The 25,724-nt window shown below is 48.6% G+C and overlaps 3 protein-coding genes and 1 non-coding gene across 20 annotated transcripts in view; all 4 read right to left on the reverse strand.

Moving 5' to 3' along the window:
* The window catches only part of USP4 (ubiquitin specific peptidase 4), a 49,402-nt gene extending 35,716 nt beyond the window's left edge, over nucleotides 1–13,686 (reverse strand). For 11 of the 17 annotated variants that reach the window (XM_019931657.3, XM_033864949.2, XM_019931656.3 and 8 more), the window contains exons 1-6: nucleotides 13,530–13,686; nucleotides 11,567–11,694; nucleotides 7,581–7,711; nucleotides 6,040–6,166; nucleotides 5,269–5,414; nucleotides 5,077–5,138 (exon numbers count right to left, since the gene is read on the reverse strand). In XM_019931657.3, coding sequence (XP_019787216.1) covers nucleotides 5,077–5,138; nucleotides 5,269–5,414; nucleotides 6,040–6,166; nucleotides 7,581–7,711; nucleotides 11,567–11,694; nucleotides 13,530–13,630 — 695 coding nt within the window. In that variant the 5' untranslated portion in view covers nucleotides 13,631–13,686. The other 6 variants (XM_033864954.2, XM_033864952.2, XM_033864953.2 and 3 more) reach the window with 4 other exon arrangements.
* LOC117313932 (SEM1 26S proteasome subunit) lies at nucleotides 4,730–4,988 on the reverse strand (the record flags this gene model as incomplete). Its single annotated transcript, XM_033864955.2, has 1 exon — nucleotides 4,730–4,988. A coding segment is annotated over one exon (195 nt), but the record flags the coding sequence as incomplete, so codon positions are not given.
* A 6,646-nt stretch (nucleotides 13,687–20,332) lies between the features above and the next one.
* Nucleotides 20,333–20,405, reverse strand: TRNAG-UCC (transfer RNA glycine (anticodon UCC)). Its single transcript has one exon. It is a non-coding gene; the product is annotated as a tRNA-Gly (tRNA).
* A 3,240-nt stretch (nucleotides 20,406–23,645) lies between these two features.
* GPX1 (glutathione peroxidase 1) lies at nucleotides 23,646–24,801 on the reverse strand. The gene is made up of 2 exons (XM_004332180.3): nucleotides 24,487–24,801; nucleotides 23,646–24,210 (listed from the first exon to the last, which is right to left on the reverse strand). The coding sequence occupies exons 1-2, from the start codon at nucleotides 24,745–24,747 to the stop codon at nucleotides 23,851–23,853; spliced, it is 621 nt and encodes a 206-aa protein (XP_004332228.2). The 5' UTR covers nucleotides 24,748–24,801; the 3' UTR covers nucleotides 23,646–23,850.
* Between the last annotated feature and the right edge of the window lie 923 nt (nucleotides 24,802–25,724).

Consider the following 25,724-nt stretch of genomic DNA (forward strand, 5'->3'; position numbering starts at 1 on the left):
GGGAAGTCCGGTAGCCTCTTTCTTAAAGTGACTGTTATAGGTTTTCTCGCCCTTTTTTCTAGAAGGGGTGTCTGACTTTTTCTTACTGACATTAAGGGGTTTCTTTGAAATTCTGGATATAAACAATCTGTCAGACATACGTATTGCAAATAGCTTTCTCACTCTGTGGCTTGCCTTTTCACTCTTTTAGAACAGTCCTGAATTTAAAAGTCATCCACTCAGGCTTCCCTGGTGGCGCAGTGGTTGAGAATCCACCTGCCTATGCAGGGTACACAGGTCGGAGCCCTGGTCCAGGAAGATCCCACATGCCGCAGAGCAACTAAGCCCGTGAGCCACAACTACTGAGCCTGCGCTCTAGAGCCCACGTGCCACAACTACTATAGCCCTCGCGCCTAGAGCCCTTGCTCCGCAACAAGAGAAGCCACTGCAATGAGGAGCCTGCGCACCACAACGAAGAGCAGTCCCCGCTCACCACTAGAGAGAAGCCCGCACACAGCAACGAAGACCCAATGGATCCAAAAATAAAAATAAATAAACTTATTTAAAAAAAACAAAAACCTTAAGAAAAAAAAAGTTATCCACTCTACCCATGTCCTCCTCTATGGTTTGTGGTGCTGTGTCTTGTGTAAAAATTCTTTGCTTACTCCAAAGTCATAAAGTCCTTGCATTTCTGGTCAACAGAACACTTCACTAGTTGCATACTCTCCCTTTGCACCTTCTGGATTTTACTGCCTGCTCCTGGACGTTAACACTACTTCCCCCAAGAGGTTTTCAAAGAGGAGCTCTGTGTAGAAAACTTTCTAAAGTCATCTATGCCAGAGAAAATTATCTTTACATTCAGATAACAGTTTAGTAGTTTTTAAAATTCTAGTTTTTGGGCTTCCCTGGTGGCGCAGTGGTTGAGAGTCCACCTGCCGATGCAGGGGACACAGGTTCGTGCCCCGGTCCGGGAAGATCCCACATGCCACGGAGCGGCTGGGCCCGTGAGCCATGGCTGCTGAGCCTGCGCGTCCAGAGCCTGTGCTCTGCAACAGGAGAGGCCACAACAGTGAGAGGCCTGAGTACCGCAAAAAAAAAAAAAAAATTCTAGTTTTAAAGTTATCTTCCTTTGGGACTTCCTTGGTGGTCCAGTGAGTAAGACTCCACACTCCCAATGCAGGGGGCCCGGGTCTGATCCCTGGCTGGGGAACTAGATCCCGCACACGTGCCGCAACTAAGAGCCGGCGTGCCACAACTAAGAGCCACGTGCTGCAACTAAAGATCCTATGTGTTTGGGCTTCCCTGGTGGCACACTGGTTAAGAATCCACCTGCCAATGCAGGAGATATGGGTTTGAGCCCTGGTCCGGGAAGACCCCACATGCCGCGGAGCAACTGAGCCCGTGCGCCACAACTACTGGACCCAGCGCACCCTAGAGCCCGTCCTCTGCAACTAGAGGCCACTGCAGTGAGAAGCCCGCACACAGCAAAGAAGAGTAGCCTCCAGTCGCCGCAACTAGCATGCAGCAATGAAGACCCAACACAGCCAAAAATAAATAAATAAATTTAAATAAACAAATAAATAATAAAGATCCCATGTGTCACAACTAAGACCTGGCACAGGCTAAATAAATATTTAAAGTTTTCTTACTTTGATACTGAAAAAGTATCTCCTAGGTCCATTGTGGCTGTTGGGAAGTTTGATATTAATCTGCTTCTCACTGTGACTTTCTCTTTCAAACAGATTTGACATTTTCCCTACATCTTTGTTGTTAAATTTCAATCTAACGTGTCTTGGTGTGGGCTTTGTTTTTTCTGTCATGTTTAGCATTCTTTACATTTAAGATGCATCCTCGGGCTTCCCTGGTGGCACAGTGGTTGAGAGTCCGCCTGCCGATGCAGGGGACACGGGTTCGTGCCCCGGTCCGGGAAGATCCCACATGCCGCGGAGCAGCTAGGCCCGTGAGCCATGGCCGCTGAGTCTGCGCGTCCGGAGCCTGTGCTCCACAACGGGAGAGGCCACAACAGTGAGAGGCCCGCATGTCGCAAAAAAAAAAAAAAGATGTACCCTCTTTCATGATTTCTGAGAAACTCTTGGTCATTATTTCTTCTAACATTTTCTTCCCCTGTCCGTCATTTCCTCTCTGCTTCTGAGATTCCTATTATCTGGACACTGACATTTCTACTCCCATCCTCCACAGCACTTTTCTTCTATTATCTTCCACCTCCTTATCCCCTAGAATTCTTCAACCTGACCTTCCGACTTCTACACTCAAGTCTTGAGCTACATCCATTCTGCTACTCAACCCAGCCCCTGAATTCTCTGTTTCCACGTAGGTATCTCCTTGTTCCTCTTTCATGTACCCATTTGCTCTTTCTCTTTAGGATTTCCATTATGCTTCTTCCGTCCTCCTAAGCAGCTGGGAATATGAATTCTGCTCCAACTAGCACAACATGTCAATTTGTCACTTTCCTTTAATTCTGACTATACTTGTCAGCTTCTCGTTGTGGCTCCCTGTGAGCCATTCACCAGGTGAGATCACCCCGCTCCTCACTCACCATACCCCTCAAATGAGCTCCCCACCTCACAAAGGCAAAGATGGAAGCTAGAGTCTCACAAGGATCACAGGCCAACCGCCGCAGCATCTCTTGGGCCTTATCCCCTCAGCCCTCCTGTCATCCCTCCAAGCACCAGCCATAACAAACTCCTGCTGGCCTTCAACCAGGCCTGCTCTGCCTCAGGACTTCTCCATCTGCTGTCACCTCTGCCTCACAAAGCTGTTCTCCACACCACACTCACTACTGATTCCCTCGCGTCCTTCATGACCATGTTCAAATGGTACCTCAGTGGGGTCTCCCCATCGGCCTGTTTAAATATGCCCAAAGCCTTAGCACTTGCTTATTTTCTTCCCTGATTTTTTCCCACAGTACTTGTAAATCTTCAGACATGTATTTTTTTAATTTATCTATTTTCTGCTCCTTGAGGATAGAAACTTTGTTTTGTTTATTGCTGTATCCTTGGCATCTAGAAGAGTGTCCGGCACTACTGAGGGAGTAGGGAGGCGAATGTGACTTAGGACTTCTGCTCTGAGCTCATTCACCATTGGACACCCTCTACCAGGAGACTCAAGCCTTCAGGGCATTTCAATGAGGCACTCCTCTTTTCCAAAAGCTGTTTCCCTTCACTGGAATCTCTTAGGCCTGAGGGTGTGGAAGGGATGGGGAAAAGCATCAGTAGGAAGAGAAAAAGGCACAACTGAAAACAGTCTCCCTTGGCCAGTACACACAGGCTCTTCCACTCCAAGCTGTCAACCCTATCTCACAGACTAGAATCCAAGCACCTTCTCCCAAGGGGGTTGTCGCAGTTTTTATGTTATTTTCTCTTGGTTCTGTGGCATTTCCATTCCAAGAAGGGAGTCAGCAGGCTGGGCTAGTATATTTGTTTCCTATGGCTACTGTAACAAATTACCACAAACTTAGTGGCTTAAACAACACAAAGTTATTATCTTACGGTTTTGGAGGTCCAAAGTCCAAAATTCTTCTCACTGAGCTAAATCAAGGTGTGGGCTGAGCTGTGTTCCTTGGTGGGGGCTCTAGGGACTTCTAGAGGCTGCCCACCTTCCCTGGCTCATGGCCAGTTGAGTCTTTCTCACACTTCACCACTCTGACTCTGCTTCTGCCCTCACATCTGACTCTCCTGTCTCCCTCTTTCATTTTTAAGGACCCTCATGATTACACTGGGCCTACCCAGATAATCTAGGATAATCTCCCCATCTCAAGATCCTTAATCACATCAGCAAAGTCCCGTCTGCCATGTAACCTAACATATTTACAGGTTCTGGGGATTAGGACATGGACTCTGGGGAGGGACATGATCATTATTCTGCCTACCACAGCTATTTTGTCATCTTCTCAAGAACTGGTGACCAGAGTTTCTTAAACTGAAGTCCACGGCTAGGTTTCAGGGTGTCTGTAAAACCCTTGAGATTACTGGCAAAATGTTGCGTCTTCCTGCATGTTTCTTGAGAGAGAGCTCAGAGCTTTCATAATTTTCAAAAGAGCTAAGAGCCCATTACTACAAAACAGTCACTGTCCAGGGCCTGACTGAGGGAAGAAAGCAAAGACCAACACTGTCACAGACACGATTCCCCCATCTTATACCATAAGAAAAATTCAACACTTCTGTCCCCTTCTCAGAACATGCATTAACTTCACACCACACATGAACATCTCCTGAGACAGAGGTGCCTGGAGCCCCAGTTAAGGAGCAGAGTAATTCCCGCAGCGAATGACGAGGACAACAATGAGAAACAGGCCCCTGGGTAAGGAGTGGGATGGGATCAAACTATTACCTTTAAGTCATGCAAGACCCCATGCCTGAGCCCTCTTCTCTTCCATCAAAGCCTCTAACTATAGGTGGAGAAAATAAATGCCCTTGACAGAGACAAAGCCACCTCTTGGCAGAGCAGATCCTGGCCCAGATCCTGGCCTCTTCTCTTCTCCTTTCATTCTCAACAAGCAGAGGCTCACTGCCTTGTTCACACACCTGACAGCTTCCCCTGAGATGGCTGCCCAGCATGCTGCTTACCAAAAGCCAGGATTATAGACTCTGGATACATAATTGAAAATGTTTTCATCTGATTTAGAATTTTTTCTTTTTTTCTTAGATCAAAACATTTACTTTTTTGTGTTACAAAAACAAAAATAAATCCAAGGAGGTAATGAAATAAACATTTTTTAAGTGTCCCACCCTGGGTTCTCTGCTCTAGAATTTAGTAAACAGTTCAAGTTTAGGTTGCTTCAGCACTTCTGGATGCTATGGTGTCTCCATCTTATAAGCAAGTTTCTCTAGTTCAGCTCGTAACTGATTGGAGAAGTCATCCTCTACATTGTCATCATCCCAATTATCCTCCCAGACATGTGCATCTTCATCTTCATCTAAACCAGCCCAGTCACAGCCGCCACTGCCATTGCAGCCTCCCAGGCTGGCTCTATCATAGAGACTAGAATTTTATTTTCTTAGTACAAGTAACTGCCTTAGGAAATAGTGTCTCCCTTACACCCATGTGCCCAGCTGCAGGGAGAAAAAGTCCACTTACTTTGACTGCAGGGTCTGCCTTGGCCACGTGCCATCTTCGTTTTGTGGCTCAATTACTAGCACCTGAGTGAAAGGGGAAACCATATTAGGAATGTGCAAACCATCTCACTGTTGACATGCTCAGAACCAAAAGATACCTGTCCACACACCCTGGGCAGAGCTGTCTGCTGGGGCATGGCTTGGGCCCTCCTACCTGACCCTGGTACAGCCCAGCATCCTGCACAGTGTTGTCTAGCTTGCTCAACTGCTCGTAGGTGTTGCTCATGTATTTGTTCCACAGCCGTGTCTCACGGTCCGCAGGGATGTTGAACAACTTCCGCATTTCCTTCTCAATGGTTGCTGGGGACAGGCAGAAACATCACTCAGGGCTTTCTCCAGAAGCAAGACCAGCAACAGCCATGGCAAGCTAATGCTCATCCTCCGTCCTTTTCAGATGGTCACTGGATGCTCTGGATCAAAACTTCTGACCGACCTTAGCCCCTTGGTGACTCCTAAGGCAAACATCTTCCATGGCATCCTCTTACACTCATACAACCAAAAATTGTCCCTATGCTTCCCATTCTTTAATGATGTGGGTCCCCATTTTTAGCACAGAAGCAACATGGAAAAGTCAGAAAACTTACCTTTGGAGGTAAGATAGATTTGGTTTCAAATGCTAGCTCTGCCGTTTTCTCACTGAGATTTCTGAATAAGTGACATTAATCTCTCTGAATCTGCATTTCTTCACCCTTCTTACCATATGTTAAGTGGGCAGATACCATGCCCAGTGTTTTATACAATATGATTCCCAGGCTTAGCTGTCCACAAGAATGCCCTGGGGAGCAGGCTCCCAGGTCAGGACTGGTAACCACAACCCGAGATTATTTGGGTAACAAGTCTGAAGAGGGTGCCCCAGCTTCCCTCTCATTAGCCACAATGCCCTGCACTCTCACTGGATACCTGGAACTCCAGCCCAGCTACTCACCGATGGTGTCTGACTTGCTGAAATGGCAACTCAGCACATTGGTGGGGTCACTGTTCTCACAAAGCTTCAATTCCAGCAAATACACCTCCACCTTGCAGTGCTTGACAAACAGGCCATGCTCTACAACCTGTAAACAAGAGGCACGGGTGAAGGAGCAGTGGTTCCACACCAGGGCAGTCTTGGAAGCAACATGTCTCATCAGTGGCAAAAGGCACAATCCACATGATAATCAGTTTCCTTAAGTGATAGGGGGATCAGAAGTACAGATTTTTAAAGCCACTGGCATCTGTCCTAGTTTAAAAACCTTACTTCCACTCATTAGGACCAACCAAGAGCATCTGGATGGAACCAGAGCTGGCAACAACTGTGCACAACAGGAAAGTCATTTTTCATCTCTTAGTGGGTATCATGATGCTTCCCCTGCAGGGTCTGTGGAATTAAGAGGCCTAGAGAATACAGTTAAAGCCCTTGGCAGCACGCTCGCCACATGGCAGGACTGTGGGCAGGTGCCGACATCTGTGGGAGGCTGGCATGCCCCTAACCATTTGATACCTAACCCCTCTTGGAGTCCCAGGTTTCAAGGTGGAGAAAGAAGGTAGTTCTGGCCCTGAAGAGCAACTCTTAGAAGCTTGGCCTCAGGACTGCAGCCTTTTCCTACTCTGCTAAGAAGGGAAACTAAACACCAGGCAGAGTAAGAAATTTACCCAGTGCCTACGTATCAGCAGTCATGTGGACTCCTGTGATGTCCCCCTCCAGTGGGATAAGCAAACAACTGTGGGAATCAGGCTGGTGGTATTCTCACCACTCCTGCCTACCAGAGAGGCTAACAATCTGGGTTTCTCTCCCAGGGCCTGCCTTCCAAGAGACTGTTCTCTCGGATATAAAACACCTGTTTTCCGAGGTACTCAACAGTGTGACCAGAGATTCTTAAGCACAGGGGGAGGGACTTCGCGGGTGGGGCAGTGGTTAAGAATCTGCCTGTCAATGCAGGGGACACAGGTTCGATCCCTGGTCCGGGAAGATCCCACATGCCGCAGAGCAACTAAGCCTGTACACCACAACTACTGAGCCCGCGAGCCACAACTACTGAAGCCCACACGCCTAGAGCATGTGTTCCACAACCAGAGAAGCCACTACAATGAGAAGCCCACGCACCTCAACGAAGAGTAGCCCCCACTCACCGCAACTAGAGAAAAGCCCACATGCAGCAATGAAGACCCAACACAGCCAAAAATAAACAAAAACACCAAACAAACAAAAAAGCACAGGGGGAAAAGCAATATCAGAAAGGTTAAGTTAAACAAGAAGCAGTACATTACTGTATATCCATATGACCCCAAGTGAACTTTCTCTCACAGAACCTTCCAGAATGTGCTCTCACTGCACCGCTGGACATATCCCAAGCCACTGGGCAGCTGTGATGTCTGGAGGCCTCCATTCAACTTCTTACGTATGGCCAGTACCCCAGGAAACCAACACTAGTCAGTGTCAGGGAGCACTCACAGACACTGACCAGCAGGTGTAACAATTCATGTACTCACTTTTCTGACAATGGGCTGCTGGCCTTCTACACAGCCATACCAGTTTAGTAACTTATTCCAGGCCTCAGCTGGGACCAATACATAGTCCAATTCATCAATTAAATGTTCTTTCAAGGTCTGACTCTCAGGATCTGAAAAAGGAAAACAGCACATAGCTCACTGCTTTTCTCCCCAGAAATGTTTGTTTTACATGATTCTTATGTACTTTTCAGAAACATGAAAAGCATTTATAGGAAGAAGTACAAAATTCCAAAATTCTGTCACTGGCCATAACACAGAGCAGACCTGGAGTCTTTTTTTTTTTTTTTTTTTTTGGTGGTACACGGGCCTCTCACTGTTGTGGCCTCTCCCATTGCGGAGCACAGGCTCCGGACGCGCAGGCTCAGCGCCCGTGGCTCACGGGCCCAGCCGCTCCGCGGCATGTGGGATCCTCCCGGACCAGGGCACAAACCCGCGGCCCCTGCATCGGCAGGTGGACTCTCAACCACTGCGCCACCAGGGAAGCCCCAGACCTGGAGTCTTTAGGCATGCTTTCTGAACATTTTATGAGGAACTTGTATTTCTTCCATAGTTGGAGGGAGAAGGAAAGAGAAAAGAGAAAAACTCCAATTTACACTTTCAAAGTGCTTCCAGATTCCACAATTAAAATGGTTTACTATGAATATTTAATGTAATATTCTGCTTAGTGAAACTGCATTAAGGTCAGATATCATCTTCCTTTGAAAGATTTACTAAGAAAGCAAAGAAACAAATCATTGAAGTTAAATTTATTTTACCAAGAGTCATTTAGCATTCTTAGTTTTCAACACTCCAAGTGAAAACTCAGCTGGACATCGGCCATGTGGAGGGAGAACACCTTTAACATGTTAAGCATCCATCTTACACCCCACACGGAGGCAACATGACTGTGAGTCAGAAAAAGACATCCATGGTCTGAAACATACTCTCTCAATGGAGGACCAAGGGACTGGATCAAGGGAAGACTAATCATCTCCCACCAAGGAAGCCTCCCTGCTAATAAGCCTGTGCCCATCTACACCCACTACCGCAGTAGTGGAAGCCACTGTTCTCCAGACAAATGAAGCCATGAAGCCAGGGAAGCAAAAAGTACCCACAATGGTGCAACTCATCTGTAATTCAAGGCAGACAATGTTAAAAACAAAAACAAACAAAAAAACAACAAAACAAAACAAAAAACCAAAAATGGCATGCACAAGGTGACCAGGGCTTCCTATCACCTCTCCCACCAGTTTACACCCTACCCCATGAGGTCTTCTGCCCTTCCTCAGGGTGAGTTTCAGATCTGATCCATCTCTGCCTTTTTCATTTCCAAGGAAAAAGGAAAGGAACTAAACAGGCTTGGAGAACAGGAATACCAAGGTGAGAAGGATGAACGGAAAAACAAAATGTGGTATATACACACAGTGGGATATCATTCAGCCTTTAAAAAAAAGAAATTCTGACATGCCGTTAACATGGATAAACCTTGTGGACTTTATGCTAAATGAAATAAGCCAGTCACAGAAAAACAAACACTGTATGATTCCACTTACATTAGGTACCTAGAATAGTCAGACTCAAGAGACAGAAAGTAGAATGGTGGTTGCCAGGGGCTTGGGGGGAAAGGAGATTGGAAATACTATTTAATGAGTATGGAGTTTCAGTTTTGTGAGATAAAAAAGTTCTGGAGATGGGTTGTGCAACAATGTGAACATACTTTACACTATTGAACACTTAAAAATATGCAGATGGTAAATTTTATGTGTATTTTACCATAATTTAAAAGAAAAAAAAAAAAGTGGCTCCTTCTCACTGATGAGCCAACCACATTCCACAGCAGCTCTGGCATGATTAACACTGACCGACCACCCCTTTTCTATTTAGCAACAGAAGGATGGCACAGGGCTAGTACTTATCAGTCTACTTGAAACAAGAGCTTCTGAAAAAAACTGACACCTAAACTCCAAGGTTTTCTCTGATTTGCAAATTAAAACTCATAAAGGTTATTCACTTGTCTTACTTGGAGACATACACCTTCATTTCTAACACTAAGCACTATGCAGATCTGGCCACGCAGCAGCCAGAAACCTTTAAATGTGGGAAAGGAACCGAGAGCTTTTAGCATCATCAACTCCAAGTACATCAATTCTTACAAGGCTTTCTCCTCTGGGGTTCAGTGACAATTTTCTCAAAATGTCATTCTTATGACACTATAGGGCAAACACAGGAACTTAACTGGAATTTTCAATGCAGTTCACTATTTTCACTTAAAACTGGATCAGTCCAAGGGCAGCATGCTAAAAATCACACATGAGTTTTACAAAAAGGATTTGGACTCTGCAAATTTCTCCAACAGAGGCAAATAAAGGCAAAAAAGGAGAGCACAGTTTGGTCTAAGCATTGGGACTCCAGATATACAGCAGGGACACAAATGGAAACAAGAGAGGGGTGCTCTGCAGACAACATTAGCAAGTTGCCCTTCCCCCTCCTTCCTACAAGTTCAAGAGCCCCTTCTAGGTCATTCCCATGACCCTAGGCGGAAGGCAGCCAGACTGGGACTGGCAGGTGACTGGAGAGCCCAAGAACTAAGAGGGTGGCCCTCACTGGCCAGAGATAGACCATTCCCACACTGTCAATGTTCCAGGGTCTGAACAGAATGTACTTCTCACTTCCCAAGCACACAACAAATGTTTTGAGCCTAAGCCAGGTGACATCAAATTGGAAGACCACAGAAGGAATGCTTGTCCTTAGCTGAAGGTCAGGCAAAATTACTTCAGAGGGTCCCTCCAGCTCTAGCATTCTCATCACCAATACTATTAAAAGCCTTAAGAATTCTCCTTTTCAAAAAAAAAGAGGGAAAAGGACAAAATGCAAACACAATGCAATGATCCTTTGGGGTAACTTCATGGTATACTGCCACCATCCGACTTACATCAATATAAACAAAGCCTATGACATTACTGTCATTCAGACCTCCCCTAAAACAAGGTACATGCTGAAGCACTGATCATTTTTAAAAACACTCAGGTAGTGTTATGTACTTGAATCAAGCCTCAAAAGCCTCATGCACTGTCTGCCTTCCTTCTGCCCTGATTGTGGGCCCAGGCAACAGATCACCTCTGTCGTGGTTGCAAGGGAGTCTAAAGCCAGGCAGAACAAAGCCTAAGAAAGGCCAATTGCCATTTCTGTGCATCTAAAGGTGCAAGCCAAGCTCAGGTTTGTCATACATCACTTTTTCAGTCACTTCTTCCATTGGGAGCTGACTGTGATCATAACTCTACTAACCTTCCACCTCCCCTTATACTACTTCTATGACAAGCACGGCCATCACAGGAATGCTTGATGAATGTTGACAGGTCTACAATTTACTTCACTGCAAAGGTAATACAGAAAATTCTTGTTCCCAAATTTCAGATTCCAGATGCCGTTTCAAAATGATATCCTAGGGCTTCCCTGGTGGCGCAGTGGTTGAGAGTCCGCCTGCCGATGCAGGGGACATGGGTTCGTGCCCCGGTCCGGGAAGATCCCACATGCCGCAGAGCAGCTGGGCCTGTGAGCCATGGCCGCTGAGCCTGCGGGTCCGGAGCCTGTGCTCCGCAACGGGAGAGGCCGTAACAGTGAGAGGCCCGCGTACCGCAAAAAAAAAAAAAAAAGATATCCTATTTCTTTCCATTCAATACACTAATCTAAAATCTGAAATCTCTAGCAGAACTAATTTGAAAAAAAGAGAAAGAGACAGGCAGACAGAAATTTAAAATGCTAGAGGCACACTCTTACCAAGAGTAGTTAATTTAGGGAAAAAAAGCAGCTTAACTTCTCCATGAGGGTCTGCATAGACTTCTGCTATAGACACAAGTCAAGGACACTTGTTTCTATCCCCTCACAGTAGCAAAGTCAGGTTCAAGATATCCATGTTACAGATAAACATGACCTCAGGCCACTACCCAGGTGGACATTTCAGTTAGATAAGCAACAGGATACTGCACCTGAAAAGAGTCCGGAGTTATCTATCGGGCCAGGAAACAGATTATGTTCACCCACACTGTACATATCCCAGCTGTCGAAGCCCACATACTTCTTCCACTGCTTGAACCACCGGCTGTCAATAAGATACCTAGAGACAGACAAAAATTTACCATACCAGGCAAGCTGAGCTTTTAGGTTCCTGCAGCTGCTCCCTCAATTTTTGTATGGTCCTTCCACTTGGGGAGCAAGCAACCCCCACTGAAAAACACACTTTGAAGAGCAGGAGCAGGACCAGGCCCTGCATGGCACAGTGAGCCTGGCCCAAGGCAGGCATCCATTAAGTGAAATGATTGTTGAAAGAATCCATAAATGAAAGGAAGGAAATGACTGGCTTCAAAATGCTTGTTTAAAGAAATTCTTTCTATGGGGAAAATCTTGTTTGCTAATGACCATGTCATTAATTTCATAATGATCTTTGTAGAGGTCCTTGTCCAGGCAAACAGTTTGGATACAGTGCTTTGCTTGATATGAAGAGCAGTAAAACAATTTTCTTTCTAAAAATGAGGTAATAACATCACACACTTCAGTTTTCCTCTGAGGACCAAACAAGATATCAAAAAATGTGTTTGCGTGTGTACATATATATGTGTGTGTGTGTGTGTGTATACACACACACACATACATGTACACATATATACACGTACATATATACATATAATATTGTCTTGGTGTGTTTATCTTGTCAAAAAAGCATTAAGTTGATCTGGTTATATTTTAGAAGTATCACCATGCTGTTTTACAATTAAGACAGAAGATGGGGAAAACCTCTGTAGGGGAACAAAGCACAACAATTATATTGGTGAGTCCTTCAAATTTTACAACCAACACACTTCAGAGATCAGGCAGCTTCCCCAAGGCCACAAGGATCCATAAGTATATCCAAATCTCTAAAATGCTCTTTCCCCTCCAAACACTTTTAGTGTGTGATTTTAGTCTATGTGAAACTTCTCTGCTTCTGCTGAGTATTTTTCATGTGCCACCACTACTCAGGATATCATCTAAAAGTACTTCTGCCTGCCCTGCCTTTCACAGCCTGGCTAGCTCAAGAACACTGTAAAGACTGAATTCTTCCTAATCTCAATGCTTCTCTTTCCTGCTCAATTCCCCTGTCACTATAAGGGGCATTATGACCACTACCATAGTTTCCTAAAGAGGGTTGATCAATCATATTCAATGCAAAGACAAGCCCCAGTTTTCTGCTCCCACACAATAATACCACCCAGGAATCTCTTCACTGGTGGAAGTCCTGTCCCTTCTACTAGACAATTTATTAAGAAAAACTTCCTGACTCAGACTTGCTCTTCTAAATCCTGGTCTTTTAATCCTCTTTTTAGTTAGGCTCTAGGCTACCTGCCTCTCCCACTCTGAAATGCTGCCGCCACAATTATTTTTGACATCTGCTACCAAAATAACCTGCGGCTCTCAGACATTTGTTCAGCCTCTGACCTTGACGTCCGTTCGGCAGTTTACAAGTATCTACTTCGGATCTACGCCTCAACCAACTGAAGGCAGGGGCGCCAAATATCGCTACCCTGGTTTTAATAGTAAGGAATCAGGGTCTGTGAGGTGTGGACGCCTTCGCCCAAAGTCACAAAGCGAGTCCTCAGAGGTAAAGACCTCTCCTCAACCTGAAGATCCCCGTGAGCATTCCGCTTCTGTCCATCCCGTAGCCCTAGCCTCCGCCGGATCCGCCCCGTGGGGCTCCGAATGGACCGGGACGACCCTCAGCTCCACCCACGCTTTCCCAGAGGTAATCTAGGGCTCCCTCCCCTAGAGGGAGGGGCGGGGTTCAAGCCACTCTCTCAGGGTCACTAACATCGCCCCCGCCTGGCCCCTGCCCAAGCCGGGAAAGAGGGGCCGGACCTGAGCGTCCGAGCGCCGGCCCCTGACCCTGTGGGGCGGAAAGGCGGGCCCAGCGCTCACCACTGCGCCCCTCGTTGGAGCGTGGTCCTCAGTAAGGCCCCGAGCTCGGATTTCTGGGTCTCCGCATCCGGTCGCTCACAACAGCCCCCGCCTTCCGCCATCTCGTCCGTGTCTCCGGCCCTACCGGCCCGGACATCCGCCTCGCGCACAGCGTGCTGTGGTCCGCGCCCACGCACGCACGCACGCACGCACACGCGTATGTGCGCGCGCCCAAGCCCCTCCCTTCGCCGCGGCCCGCTGCGCCTGCCAGCCTCTGTCTTTCCAACACCCACGACGCGCCGCCCCTCTCCCGCCAGTGCGCGGTGGAGCCGGGAGGGGGGCCGGAAGGGAGGCCGTGCGGAGATGAAGTCGGCGCTTCCTCCGCCTGGCAGGTCTCGCCGCCTGGTGGCCGTCCGGCACCCCTTTCCCTGTCCAACCCGGTGATCTCAAGGAGTCAGACCGCAGGCCCCACGACCCTTCCGGCACCCCCTTCCGGCCAGCGGTGTTATCCTGGTCTTAAATAAACGCAGCGCCAGGTGCGAGAAGCCCTGGAACTAGATTTTCTTGTTTTCACTCCAGCCAGTCCACTTTCAGCAGAGACCTTAGGCAAGTCTTTAGCTGCCCAAACGTGGGCTCCAGGTCCCTGTACGGGAGACTCTACAGAGATTTTGGAGAGTGCCAGGTGCACCAGCGCTTTGGGACCGGGACTCGACGGTGTGGCCTAGTCATTAGCAATAGTGTCCGTCTGGACGCCAGAATCACCTGGCCCAGGCTGAATTCCACAAGCCCTCCACTGAGCTAGCTGCTTACTTTGTCAGGGAGGCAGGCAGCCACAGAGGGGCCATAGCAACGGGGGTGGGAGGAGAGGACTAGGTGTATTCTCCACATTAGATGTCCAGGCTGCTGATTTGTTGCTACAGCAAGATATAGTGTCCTCAACACCGTATGTTTCCCACTCGACCTTGCATACAAAAAACACAGCCCTCCTCCTGGAGGGGGAAGTACACCCAGAGCAAGGAGGAGACCAGGCAGCTGGCTTAGGTGAGTCTACCAGTTCCCACCCTCAGAGAAAAATAAGACCCAGTACCTGCCTTTATATGATCTAATAGAGGAGAGGGGATCTTCCACAAATAGCCCCAGTGCCAAGAAGTGCGTGATAAGCACCGTTACAGGCTATGAACCAAAGACTAGACCCAGAGCTGTGAAAGGGAGCCTTTGACTTAAGTACCTTTTGAGTGTGATTTTTTTTTTTTTTTTTTGTCTACGTTGGGTCTTCATTGCTGTGTGCAGGCATTCTCTAGTTGCGGAGAGCGGGGGCTACTCTTCGTTGAGGTGCACGGGCTTCTCATTGCGGTGGCTTCTCTTGTTGCAGAGCACAGGCTCTAGCCACGTGAGCTTCAGTAGTTGTGGCACACAGGCTCAGTAGCTGTGGCCCACGGACTTAGTTGCTCTGCGGCATGTGGGATCTTCCCGGACCAGGGCTCGAACCCATGTACCTTGCATTGGCAGGCTGATTCTTAACCACTGCGCCACCAGGGAAGTCCCAAGTGTGATCTTGAAGAAGGCATAGAAATGACGGTGCATGTTAAAGGAGAGGAGACTAGAGGCGTCAAAGAGAATTTCTGGAGCAAGCAAGAAAGGATTAAAGAGTGAAGATTAGGCCAGTTGAGCTGGGCACAGACTGAAAGGACCTGAGAGCTAAAGCTAGAAGGGAGGCCGGAGGGACCATATGTCCTGCCTTAAATGACGCACAGATATTGTAGGAGGTTGAAGAGCAGAGAGAAATAGCTGAGGGTGCTTTATGCCTACAGTGGTGCAGCCCAGAGACCTACTAGGAACCTTTGGAAAGGTGCCTATGAGGCAGGAGAGGAGAAACAGATGAGCCATGTTCAGTGTTGGGGGTGGAAGAGAGAGCTGGCCTGGTGAAGCTGTGGTAGGTCATTTGAACAGATTTACTATTTTTATGTTGGGTTTTGGCTAATTGAAATTAATTTGCACTCCTAGGACATCTATCACACACCATCTGGTAACAGAGGCCTTTTGGCAGTTGGGTAGATAGCAGGGGAAAGTAATTTGGAATTAAAACTGCCTTGAATAACCACATAGCAGTTAATCCCCTGTAGATAAGAGTTACCATCACGTGATAATTCTACATCTGGGGAGCCAACCCTGACACCCCAAGTGACCTCCTGTGAAAGTTCTTTGAAATTGTTAAAAATGTTATCAAATGAGAAACACTGCCTTTAGTCCTATTTATGGAAGAAGAAAGTTGGGTTACTGACATGACTTCAGAACCTACATTACAATGTCTGCTTGCCTCTTCTTTTTTTAGCAGTTTCTCCTATACCATTTATGGCATGGGTCAGAGCCTTAAGGAAGTAGGACAGGTTGTCAGCACCACTAGAAAGAGGGACAAAACCTAATTATAAAAATGAAAACTTTGGAAAATCTTTTTAAGCCTGGATCTCTTCAGTGCTATTAAATAGCTGTAAAAATAGTACACTAATTATGGGTAGTCCCTAAAAATTTATATTAAAATTATCAAGTGCCAGTAGTTAAAATGCAAGGAATAATGTGAAACTTCATAATCAGATCGCCATTATTTCCAGTTTTAAAACTTTCTTAGTGAGTTTGATTATATGTTAAAAACTGAGAACTAGAAACAATGAACATCTGCCTGTGTGTTCCTGGTGTTGTGAGAGTGACCCGCGGATTTGGGAGGAAAGGAGTTGAGTGATTCAACTCAGGAGACACCCTGGCCCCAGGACTGTGATCTCTGTTGGGCCATTTCCCCTAGGGAGAGGTATGGGCCTAGTAGGCCCCTCTCTTGGCCCTGCAACCAAACCCCAGAACTGAACAACTCACCTGTTGCCAAGGGAGCTTGGAGCACAACAGGAAGGAAAGCAGGAAGAGAGCTGGAGGCGACAGGTCTGGCTGATTGGTTACATACTACGATCTTGGACTGTGATGATCTATCTAATTGAGGGTTTGTAATGTCTGGGTGTGTGAACTTTAAGTTTTATTTGGTTCCAAATCATAAAGTTCTTGCCTTGGCTGGTACTATGGCTTGCTCTAAACCTACCTGGAGTTGGCCCTCCCCAGTCACCTTTGGTCCACACTTGGCCGGCAATCATAGAGCATATGTGGCTGTATTCACAAATACTGGGCACCTTTTTTTTTTTTTTTATCGGCTGCATTGGGTCTTCGTTGCTGCGTGTGGGCTTTCTCTAGTTGCGGTGAGCGGGGGCTACTCTTCGTTGCGGGGCGTGGGCTTCTCACTGCAGTGGCTTCTCTTGTTGCAGAGCATGGGCACTAGGCGCGTGGGCTTCAGTAGTTGCAGCACGTGGGCTCAGTAGTTGTGGCACACGGACCCTAGAGAGTGCGGGCTTCAGTAGTTGTGGCATGCGGGCTCAGTAGTTTTGGCCCTCAGGCTTAGTTGCTCCGTGGCATGTGGGATCTTCCCAGACCAGGGATCGAACCCGTGTCCCCTGCATTGGCACGGGGATTCTTAACCACTGCACCACCAGGGAAGTCCCTTGGGCACCTTTTGATTAGAGGTGGCATCAGGAGAGAAATACTTTTTTTTCCTTCTTGCCTGTGCTTCCTTACCTTGCCCAGGGGACTGTGAAAAAGTGAAAGCCTCTAGAGGTACATTTTAGAAGAATTAAATGTCTTATCAGTGACACTTTCACCTCTGTTACATAAGCGTTGGGTTACTGGGGAAGGTGACAGAGGCAAAAAACTGAATGAATCTCGCAGAAAGGACGTGGGATCATTTTTCCCATGTTGGATATTCCATTCTGGTTATGCCACTGTCGGTAGCTAGCCCTGATTTGGTGGGGAAGGTGTTGTGTCCTGGGCCCATGTGTGGTCATGTCTCCTCTTCCTGCTCTAATTCTGTTACCATCAATGTCTTAACCTTAAATAAGCATTTAGATATTAATTGTATGTGTCATTTTCCCTTTGCACAGAGAAATTCTCCATAAGCATTTCTTGGGTGAATGAATGAAAGAATTATCCAGAGAGTAGTCATTTTTTTCATTTGACTGATAATCTGTTATGTCCTCCCAGTCCCTACCGTCCAGGGGTTCCCAGCCAGTGAGGTTGGGGAAGATGTTTTCACATGTAATTATAGTGTGTTGTGTGATAAAAGTGCTAGAGGAACATGGAGCGTGATGCTGTAGACACTTTGCTAGGAAGGAAACATAAGCAACTGGTGTAGGAAGCAGAGGTATGCTTAACATTAAAGATGAAAAAAAAAGATGAAAAAAAATTAAAGACAAAAAAAAAAAGGGAGGGATTTCCCTGGTGGTCCAGTAGTTAAGACTCTGCACTTCCAGTGCAGGGGGTGCGGGTTCGATCCCTAGTCGGGGAACTAAGATCCCACATGCTGCGCAGCGGTGAGGCCCAAAAAAAAAAACAAAACGGTACGCTTAACATCCCCCCTGACCTTTGAGGATGCATGATGAGTCTGCCAAGGAATCCTGAGGGGACCAGGGCTTCTTTAGATTCACACACATGTACACAGGTATAGCCACGTGCTGGGGACAGAGGAGGCTGGGGTAATAGGTGCTTCTTCTGCAGGGAGGCTCAGATTCCCTCCACTCGCCTCCCTGTGGAGTCAGGTAGCCTGCAGGACCGTAGGACACCACCCAAGGTGGGCTGCCCCTGCCCCTGGATACTGCCCCAACTCTGGGCATTTGGACTAAGTGAGCCTGTTCTGTGGTCTCCTACCTTGGCTTTGCTGGCCACGGCTACACTGGACCTGGGAAGGGTGCTGGGAGTGGGGTTTCTGTCTGCAGGATGAAGGATAGAAGGGCTACTGGGCCTCTGCCCAGCACATCACTGTCATGTCCTGTCAGTTTCAATGCTTCTGGATGCAACTAACAGAATACCCACCAGCAAGTGGCCCACCTAGTTAGTGATTTTATTTTTGTTTTTTCACGTGACAAGTCTGGATTTGAGTTCTTGGGTAGGTCAAAGCTGAAGGATGTCAGATCTCAAGTTGGCTTCTCTGTTACCCACAGGGCCAGTGCCCATGAGCCCTCACTCCTTGGGCAAGAACTTCTCTCATCTGAGCTCCTGCTTCCCAATCCAGCAGTGCCTGATGCCCAGTAACTTATTGACTATCTCCAGCTGGGCTTTATTTTAGTGCCAGCCCAGGTGTGTCACACCTCTATGAAAGCATGCTCATCTAGCCTATTTGGTGATTGTAATAACAAAAACCTGCCAAATTCAGAGTACTCTGACAGGGATCCCTGCCCATTCTTTAAAAATCCATGCTGTGGGGCTTCCCTGGTGGCACAGTGGTTGAGAGTCCGCCTGCTGATGCAGGGGTACACAGGTTCGTGCCCCGGTCCAGGAAGATCCCATATGCCGCGGAGCGGCTGGGCCCGTGAGCCATGGCCGCTGAGCCTGCGCGTCTGGAGCCTGTGCTCCGCAACGGGAGAGGCCACAACAGTGAGAGGCCTGCGTACAGCAAAAAAATTAAAAAAATAAATCCATGCTGTGGATGGATTTATTTCTCTTGTGGAAAGCTTTAGCAAGTATTTTTTACTCAATATTACCCCAAAGTTAAAACTTATGAGAAAAGGCTGATCAGGCCAGGAATGCCTCACTGAAAATAAGCTTATTTTAAATGTTGTTTGTGGAACTACATCGAGACAGAATGAGGAAGTCATGTGATAAAGAACTAATTGTGCAATAAGTGCCTGACCAAATGAATTTTATCAGATTTTCTTTCAGCTTTGTTGAGGTATAGTTGACAAATAAATTTTAGTGTGTACATTGTGATTTAATATACATATACATATTTTATCAGATTTAATGTTTAAAAAAAATTTTAAACCAGCATTTCTGGAAGAACTGCTAAAATGGTGGCTTCTGAACCTACTGAGTAACAGCACGACCCATCCTCTTCTCAGAAGACCTGTGGCCTAAATGCTGCTGTTACTCCCAGATCAGGCAGTGTCCCGGAGGCACTGCTACCAAAGGCCAGGACCTCAGGCAGGTTCACTGGGATTCCTTCACTTTTACTTGTTAATTTGAGCTGCTGATTCACAGTGGGGTGGAGTGGGTGCAGGTCAGAGCCAGTAGCAGTTGCATGGTTGAATGAGAAAGAATGTGTGTGTGTTTTGGGGGAAGATGTCCAGTTTCTTGGGGAGGAAGATGAAGTGTTAACCGGCTTTAGTCTGAGTGTTCCTAGAAAAAGAGAGAGTTGAAAAGGACAGTTAAAGGAGGCATGCAGCTTCAAGTCTGAGGAGGAGTATTCACCAGCCAGTGTCAGCCACAATGGGGATCTCAGAATTTCCTTTCTCTTGCAGCCTAAGGCATAAACTGAAGAAGAAAAAAAAAAAAAAAGTGGGTAAGGAGGGGTGAGTCACCAGGTAACCCAGAGGGGAAGAAGTTGGAGTCAGTTTGGAAAGCCCTGGATTCCCATCCCAGAGCCTAACCAGAGAGTGTGGCCCAGGCCACACTGACCCTTTACAGGAAAGGGGAGAGTTGGAGCAGGAAGTCTCTCCTCATGGGTTCAGCTGTAGGACATTGAATAGGACCCTAAATCCCCAGGCTATCCACATCAGCATCTCTGGAGGGGGGCCGTGGACATAGCTTTTAACAAGCACCCAGGTGATTTTGGGGCACTGTGTATTAGCTCCCAGAATAGGACCTGGTAGATCTCGGGCACTGGCTGTCTGGTTACAGCTCTAGCTTCCCCCGGGACTGCACTTGCTGAGGACCCCTCAGTTCACAAGCACTCATCCCAGCTAACTATTCTTTTTATTTTTTTTTATTTTGGCCACGCTGTGAGGCATGCGGGATCTTAGTTCCCTGACCAGGGATTGAACCTGTGCCCTCTGCAGTGGAAGTGCAGAATCCTAACCACTGGACCACCAGGGAAGTCCCCAGCTAACAATTCTTTATGAAATGTCCCTTCCCTCAGCTCTTTGACTCCATCCATCACTGTTCCAGCTGTGCCTCTCTGCCATCTGACCCAGAAACACTGTGAATTCATAGGCCTCAAGTTTAGGCCACCTGATCTTCTTCTTGTCACTCTCCCCAGGTGAGACCGTATCCTCTCCAATGGCTACTTACTGACCCCTTGACTAGACCTTTGTCTCCAACCCAAATTCCTTTTCTGAGCCTCTTGTAAGGCTCCAGATGTCTGCTCCAGATATCTCCATCTGGATGTCTCATGCACCAAATCTGAATCTAAACACTTTTCTTCTCCCCACACCTGCTCCTCCTTGTAGTACCTGATTGTCAGTGATGCCACCTTTCCACCTCAGACCTTCACACACTGAACTCCCTGCCTGTCCACCCTCCATCAGCTTGTTCCTCAGCTAACTGCTTCTTAACCTCTCTTCAGCTTCACTGTCACTCCCTCCAAGAGACAAAAGCGTGATCCTCCCCACTGGGCCAGGCCCTCTAGTTTATTCTCAAAGTACCCCATACTACTCTCATAGAACTAAATATGCATTTAGTAATTATAGAGTCTTTCTGCTTTCCTGAGGACTGTATCCTGGTACCCAGCAGAGTATATGGCACAGGGCTGAATGATGAGTGTTGCAATAAAGGAGCAAAGGGCTTTTAGAGAAGAGATGTGGGGTTTAAGGAGGTCAAAGATGGCCTAGGTATACCCAGATATACCCAGGTGAACAGGTTGTTAGTTTCCATTCCAGCAGTCAGATTTGGAGTCTACAAAATCCTCAAAAATCCCTGGGGCTTCCCTGGTTGCACAGTGGTTGAGAGTCCGCCTGCCGATGCAGGGGACGCGGGTTCGTGCCCCGGTCCGGGAGGATCCCACATGCCGCGGAGCGGCTGGGCCCGTGAGCCATGGCCGCTGAGCCTGCGCGTCCGGAGCCTGTGCTCTGCAACGGGAGAGGCCATGGCAGTGAGAGGCCCGCGTACCGCAAAAAAAGAAAAAAGAAAAAGAAAAAAAAAAATCCCTGACCCTGTTTTTTTGTTTGTTTTAAATTTTATTATTTTTTTTACTTTTGGCTGTCTTGGGTTTTCGTTGCTGCACGCGGGCTTTCTCTAGTTGCGGAGAGTGGGGGCTACTCTTCATTGTGGTGCGTGGGCTTCTCATTGAGGTGGCTTCTGTTGCAGAGCACAGGGTCTAGTTGCGCAGGCTTCAGTAGTTGCAGTGTGTGGGCTCAGTAGTTGCAGCGTGCAGGCTCAGTAGTTGTGGCACACGGGCCTAGTTGCTCCATGGCATGTGGGATCTTCCCAGACCAAGGATCGAACCTGTGTCCCCTGCCTTGACAGGCGGATTCTTAACCACTGTGCCACCAGGGAAGTCCCCCTGACCCTGTTTTGAGTGGAAAGTTATTCTCTTTATATTAATTGACAAACACTGGCTGATTCATGCTATACACAAGGCCCTATGGACCCTGAGGAGATGACCAGCCCCTTTCCACCTCCCAGACTTTCACCCTCTGGGGAAGCAGACCAGTCACTCACAGATGTAATCAAGACTTTTGGTTCTGAGAGGAGCACAGATAGAGTGGGGTCTCAATGGGGAACAGAGCTCTGTCTTGTTACCTCAGAGGGGACTCAAAAGCGAGGTGGAGAGGCCTTGCCGCCAGAGGGAGGTGGGCCTGTTTTGATGATGGAGAGAGAGGGAGCCAGAACAAATACAGCCCTTAATGACCTAAGGGCAGGCAGAGAGGGAGGGCAGCAGCAAAGATGCCTGCTTAGGGTTAGAAGAAAAGTTCTTGAGAGTTGGTTAAGACACAGAAGGGACTTGAGCCACCAATTTGAGCATAAACATTGGGACCCCAAAACCTCTGGACCTTGTTCTGGACTGATAACACATATCGGGGTGCTTGTCTGTCCCAACAGAAGCTTCATTGCATACAAGCCCTGCAGAGTCCCTTGTATTGTGATAGGAAGTGCCTCTAGGTCTGTCTCAAGAGATTACTGACAACAGGAACAACAGATGGAGAAGTTGGACCTGAGCCATACCTGAGAAGCAGCTGGCCTCCAAGATACACGCCTATCCTAAGCCTGACCATGCAATTGCAACTGCAAGGCATGGTCAGAACAACCAGTTGTATACTCTTCTGAGTACCTGAGAGGCAGCAGCCAGTAAGCGCAGCATCAGAGCAGATAGAAGCACTGGATAGCGCTATGCAAAGAAGATCTAGCAAAGTAATGGGGAAAGAGTTATGTTGCATAAGCTGCCAACTGTGCAAAGTGGGCTTGTATGGCCCTAACACTTGAGGAGGCTGTTACCAAGTAAGGACTTGCTGCCCAACACACGTAGAAGCCAATACTATGGCACCCACTTTTGAGCAAAGAGCTTTATTGTGAGGTTGACTGGCAAGGAGACAGGAGGCAAGGCTCTCAAATTTATCTCCCTAATCTGGGGTTTGGTCAAACTTTTTTGAGTTAGGGGAGGATGGGTTCATAGGTGGAAGCACTGGTGGGGCAGGTTTTGACTGGAGGGCTTTGGAACTTGGCCATCTATGGTAAGGTATGGTAAAGGGGACTTCAGCACTGGGTCTTCCTGGACAATGGATCTTTCACTTCTGAAAGGGTTCCAGCATTCAGGTTCTGGTCACATCTGGGTTCTTTTGGTTCTGTGTGGGGGAGGAGGGGTGGAGGTGGAAAACCTTGGTTCCAGGCATTATTAGAATTCAAAATTTCTCCTCTGCTGCATGACTTGCGGTTTTGTTCTGCTATCTCTGAAGAACAACTCAGTATCTTGTTATCAACAGAGCAGGGCCAGTTTGGGCTGGTTCTGCAGTTACAAAGCCAGTAAGTGGGAGCCCATGGTGTTATTTTTTGTGAAGGTCATTTTGAGCAGAGCAAATACTCAGAAAGGAGAAGCCAAACTACTGAGGATAGGCAGTCAGCCTTTGAAATTTCTTCCTCTTTTTGAAATAAAGACTTTCTCTTGTAACAGAGCCTCAGGATGGCCCTGCTGCATGTCCTGGCAGAGGGAGAAATGCTGAGACAGGAGCTAGGATTCCCACATAGGAAAGAGTGAATTCTACAGCAGACAAAATTTTGGGATGTTCAGGCTTGGCTAGGTAATGCCAGCCAAGGAATGGGGGCTTAAGCTCCCAGCCCTATGACAATGAGGTTAGTAGGAAAGGTGTCCCCATCTGACAATGATACAGGACATACACACAGTTCTGCTCACACTCAGCACTTTATTAATGAGAAAGCTGTGGTCTGGGAAAGGGGCGGCTGGGATGGACAGGACCAGTGCCCATCTCAGGGGATTTTCCTGGACATCTGGCATTCCTCCATGCAGGTTTAGAGGAAACACCTTCACGGATAAAATCCCCAGAGGGCAACGCTGTGACTGCCAAGGAGCAGGGGTAGGAGGGGCACCCTAGGCACAGCTAGGCCCCTGAGACAGCAGAGCTTCGATGTCAGGCTCGATGTCGATGGTCAGAAAGCGGCGGCTGTACCTGCGTACGGGCACACCGTCTGGGCCCACCAGGAACTTCTCGAAGTTCCAGGCAACGTCGTTGCGGCACACCGGAGACCAGGTGATGAACTTGGGGTCTGTCATGAGGGCAGTGGCGTCGTCACTGGGCGTGGGCAGAGCCTCCCGAAGGAAGGTGAAGAGCGGATGTGCCTTCTCGCCATTCACCTCGCACTTCTCGAAGAGCATGAAGTTGGGCTCGAACCCGCCGCCTGGTCGTACGTACTTGAGGCAATTCAGGATCTCCTCGTTCTTGGCATTTTCCTGCGGGAGGGGAGAGCAGCTGGGACCCGGGGCTGCGAGGGGAAGTGAAGCCTTCTAACTGCAAACATTGTTTCTCCATGAGTCACTAGACTCTGGCCTTTCTTGCACAACCCCAGGGTGGACCTCAACCCCAGCCGGGACGAGCGCCGGAGGGAAGTGAGCCGGTGGCCCGCCTCTCCGCCCCCAGGGCGCGCAGCTGCTGGGCCCGGCGGGTCGTCCGCCGGCGTTCCTAACCGCGGTCGCACGCCCACCCCCGCTCCGCTCGGCCAGGCGCACCTGATGCCCAAACTGGTTGCACGGGAAGCCGAGCACGACCAGGCCCCGGGGCCCGAGGCGCCGCTGCAGGTCATTCATCTGGGTGTAGTCCCGGACAGTTGTGCCTCAGAGCGACGCCACATTCTCAATGAGCAGCACCTTGCCCCGAAGGGACCCCAAGTTCACGGGCTCCCCGCCGGCCAGCGGACGCGCAGAGAAGGCGTACACCGAGCGCGGGGCCGCTGCAGCCAGGGCGGCCGCCGAGCGCTGAGCGGCACACATGGCGTAGGTGCACAAAAAGACAGGGCAGAGCCGCGGGCTAGACGAACAGGGCGGGCCGGGAAGCGCCTCCTTTTAACAGGCGGGCGACCGAGGTCATGTGGCTCGGGCACTTTTCCGTCCGCTCCTACACCCCTCCCCCGCTCGGTCCCGCCTCATCCGGCCTCTGTCCTACGACTGTGGTCCCGCGAAGCTGGAGGGTGCGGTCGGGCCGGATGCGGACACCGCCCAGACCGTGCCGAGGCGCGGACGCGTTTGGCCCCGCCCAGGGAGCGCAGCGCCGGCGCTGTGGCAGTCGCCCGGATTATCCAGGCCAGAGCCCAGGCCGAAGAGGGCTCCGGATTCTTTCTCAATGGTTCTTCAGGGATTGGGGCCCGGCACGGGGAGACTCGCCAGCAACAGAATCTTTCGCTGCCTGTGGCCACACAGCCCTCCCAGCCTATGCCATATTCCTACTCCCCGAGAAAGTGCCCTATTGTCAGGCGCAGAGGGAGTTGACTTGTGATGATGGTGCAGTTAGCAGCAGCTGCCAAGGCAAGTCCTGTGTTGACACTTCCTGGTTCTAGGAAGGTTAAGTTGGAGGAGGGTGGGCAATGCTGGGGAGAAAGGGGGCGGGCAGCCAGGGCTGGACGCCAAAAGCCAGCTCTTTCTAACCCATTTCCTTGCATTCTGGGGCTGCCCTAGACTGTGTTCTCCTCCTGGCCTCTGGTTTCCCTTCTACTTTTACACCCCCAGTGTGGCACTACCCTTACAAAGGTTTTCTGGGGTCACTACTCAGGCCCTGCTCCAGACCCCTGGAGGGGAGCCCAAAAGCATGCAGGGCCAAGGGGACTCAGTCGATTTCAGACCATCCTCAGCTTCATCTGGAGCTCAGGCAAGGAAGTAAAAGACACTGAAAATGGACAGGTAGTAAGAAGAGGAAAATATCACACTAAGATTTGTCCAGAAGAACGACTGCTTGGAGTACCCCTCAGTCGGCT

Source organism: Tursiops truncatus, chromosome 10, assembly GCF_011762595.2.
Source record: "Tursiops truncatus isolate mTurTru1 chromosome 10, mTurTru1.mat.Y, whole genome shotgun sequence".
In the NCBI taxonomy this organism is placed as follows: domain Eukaryota; kingdom Metazoa; phylum Chordata; class Mammalia; order Artiodactyla; family Delphinidae; genus Tursiops; species Tursiops truncatus.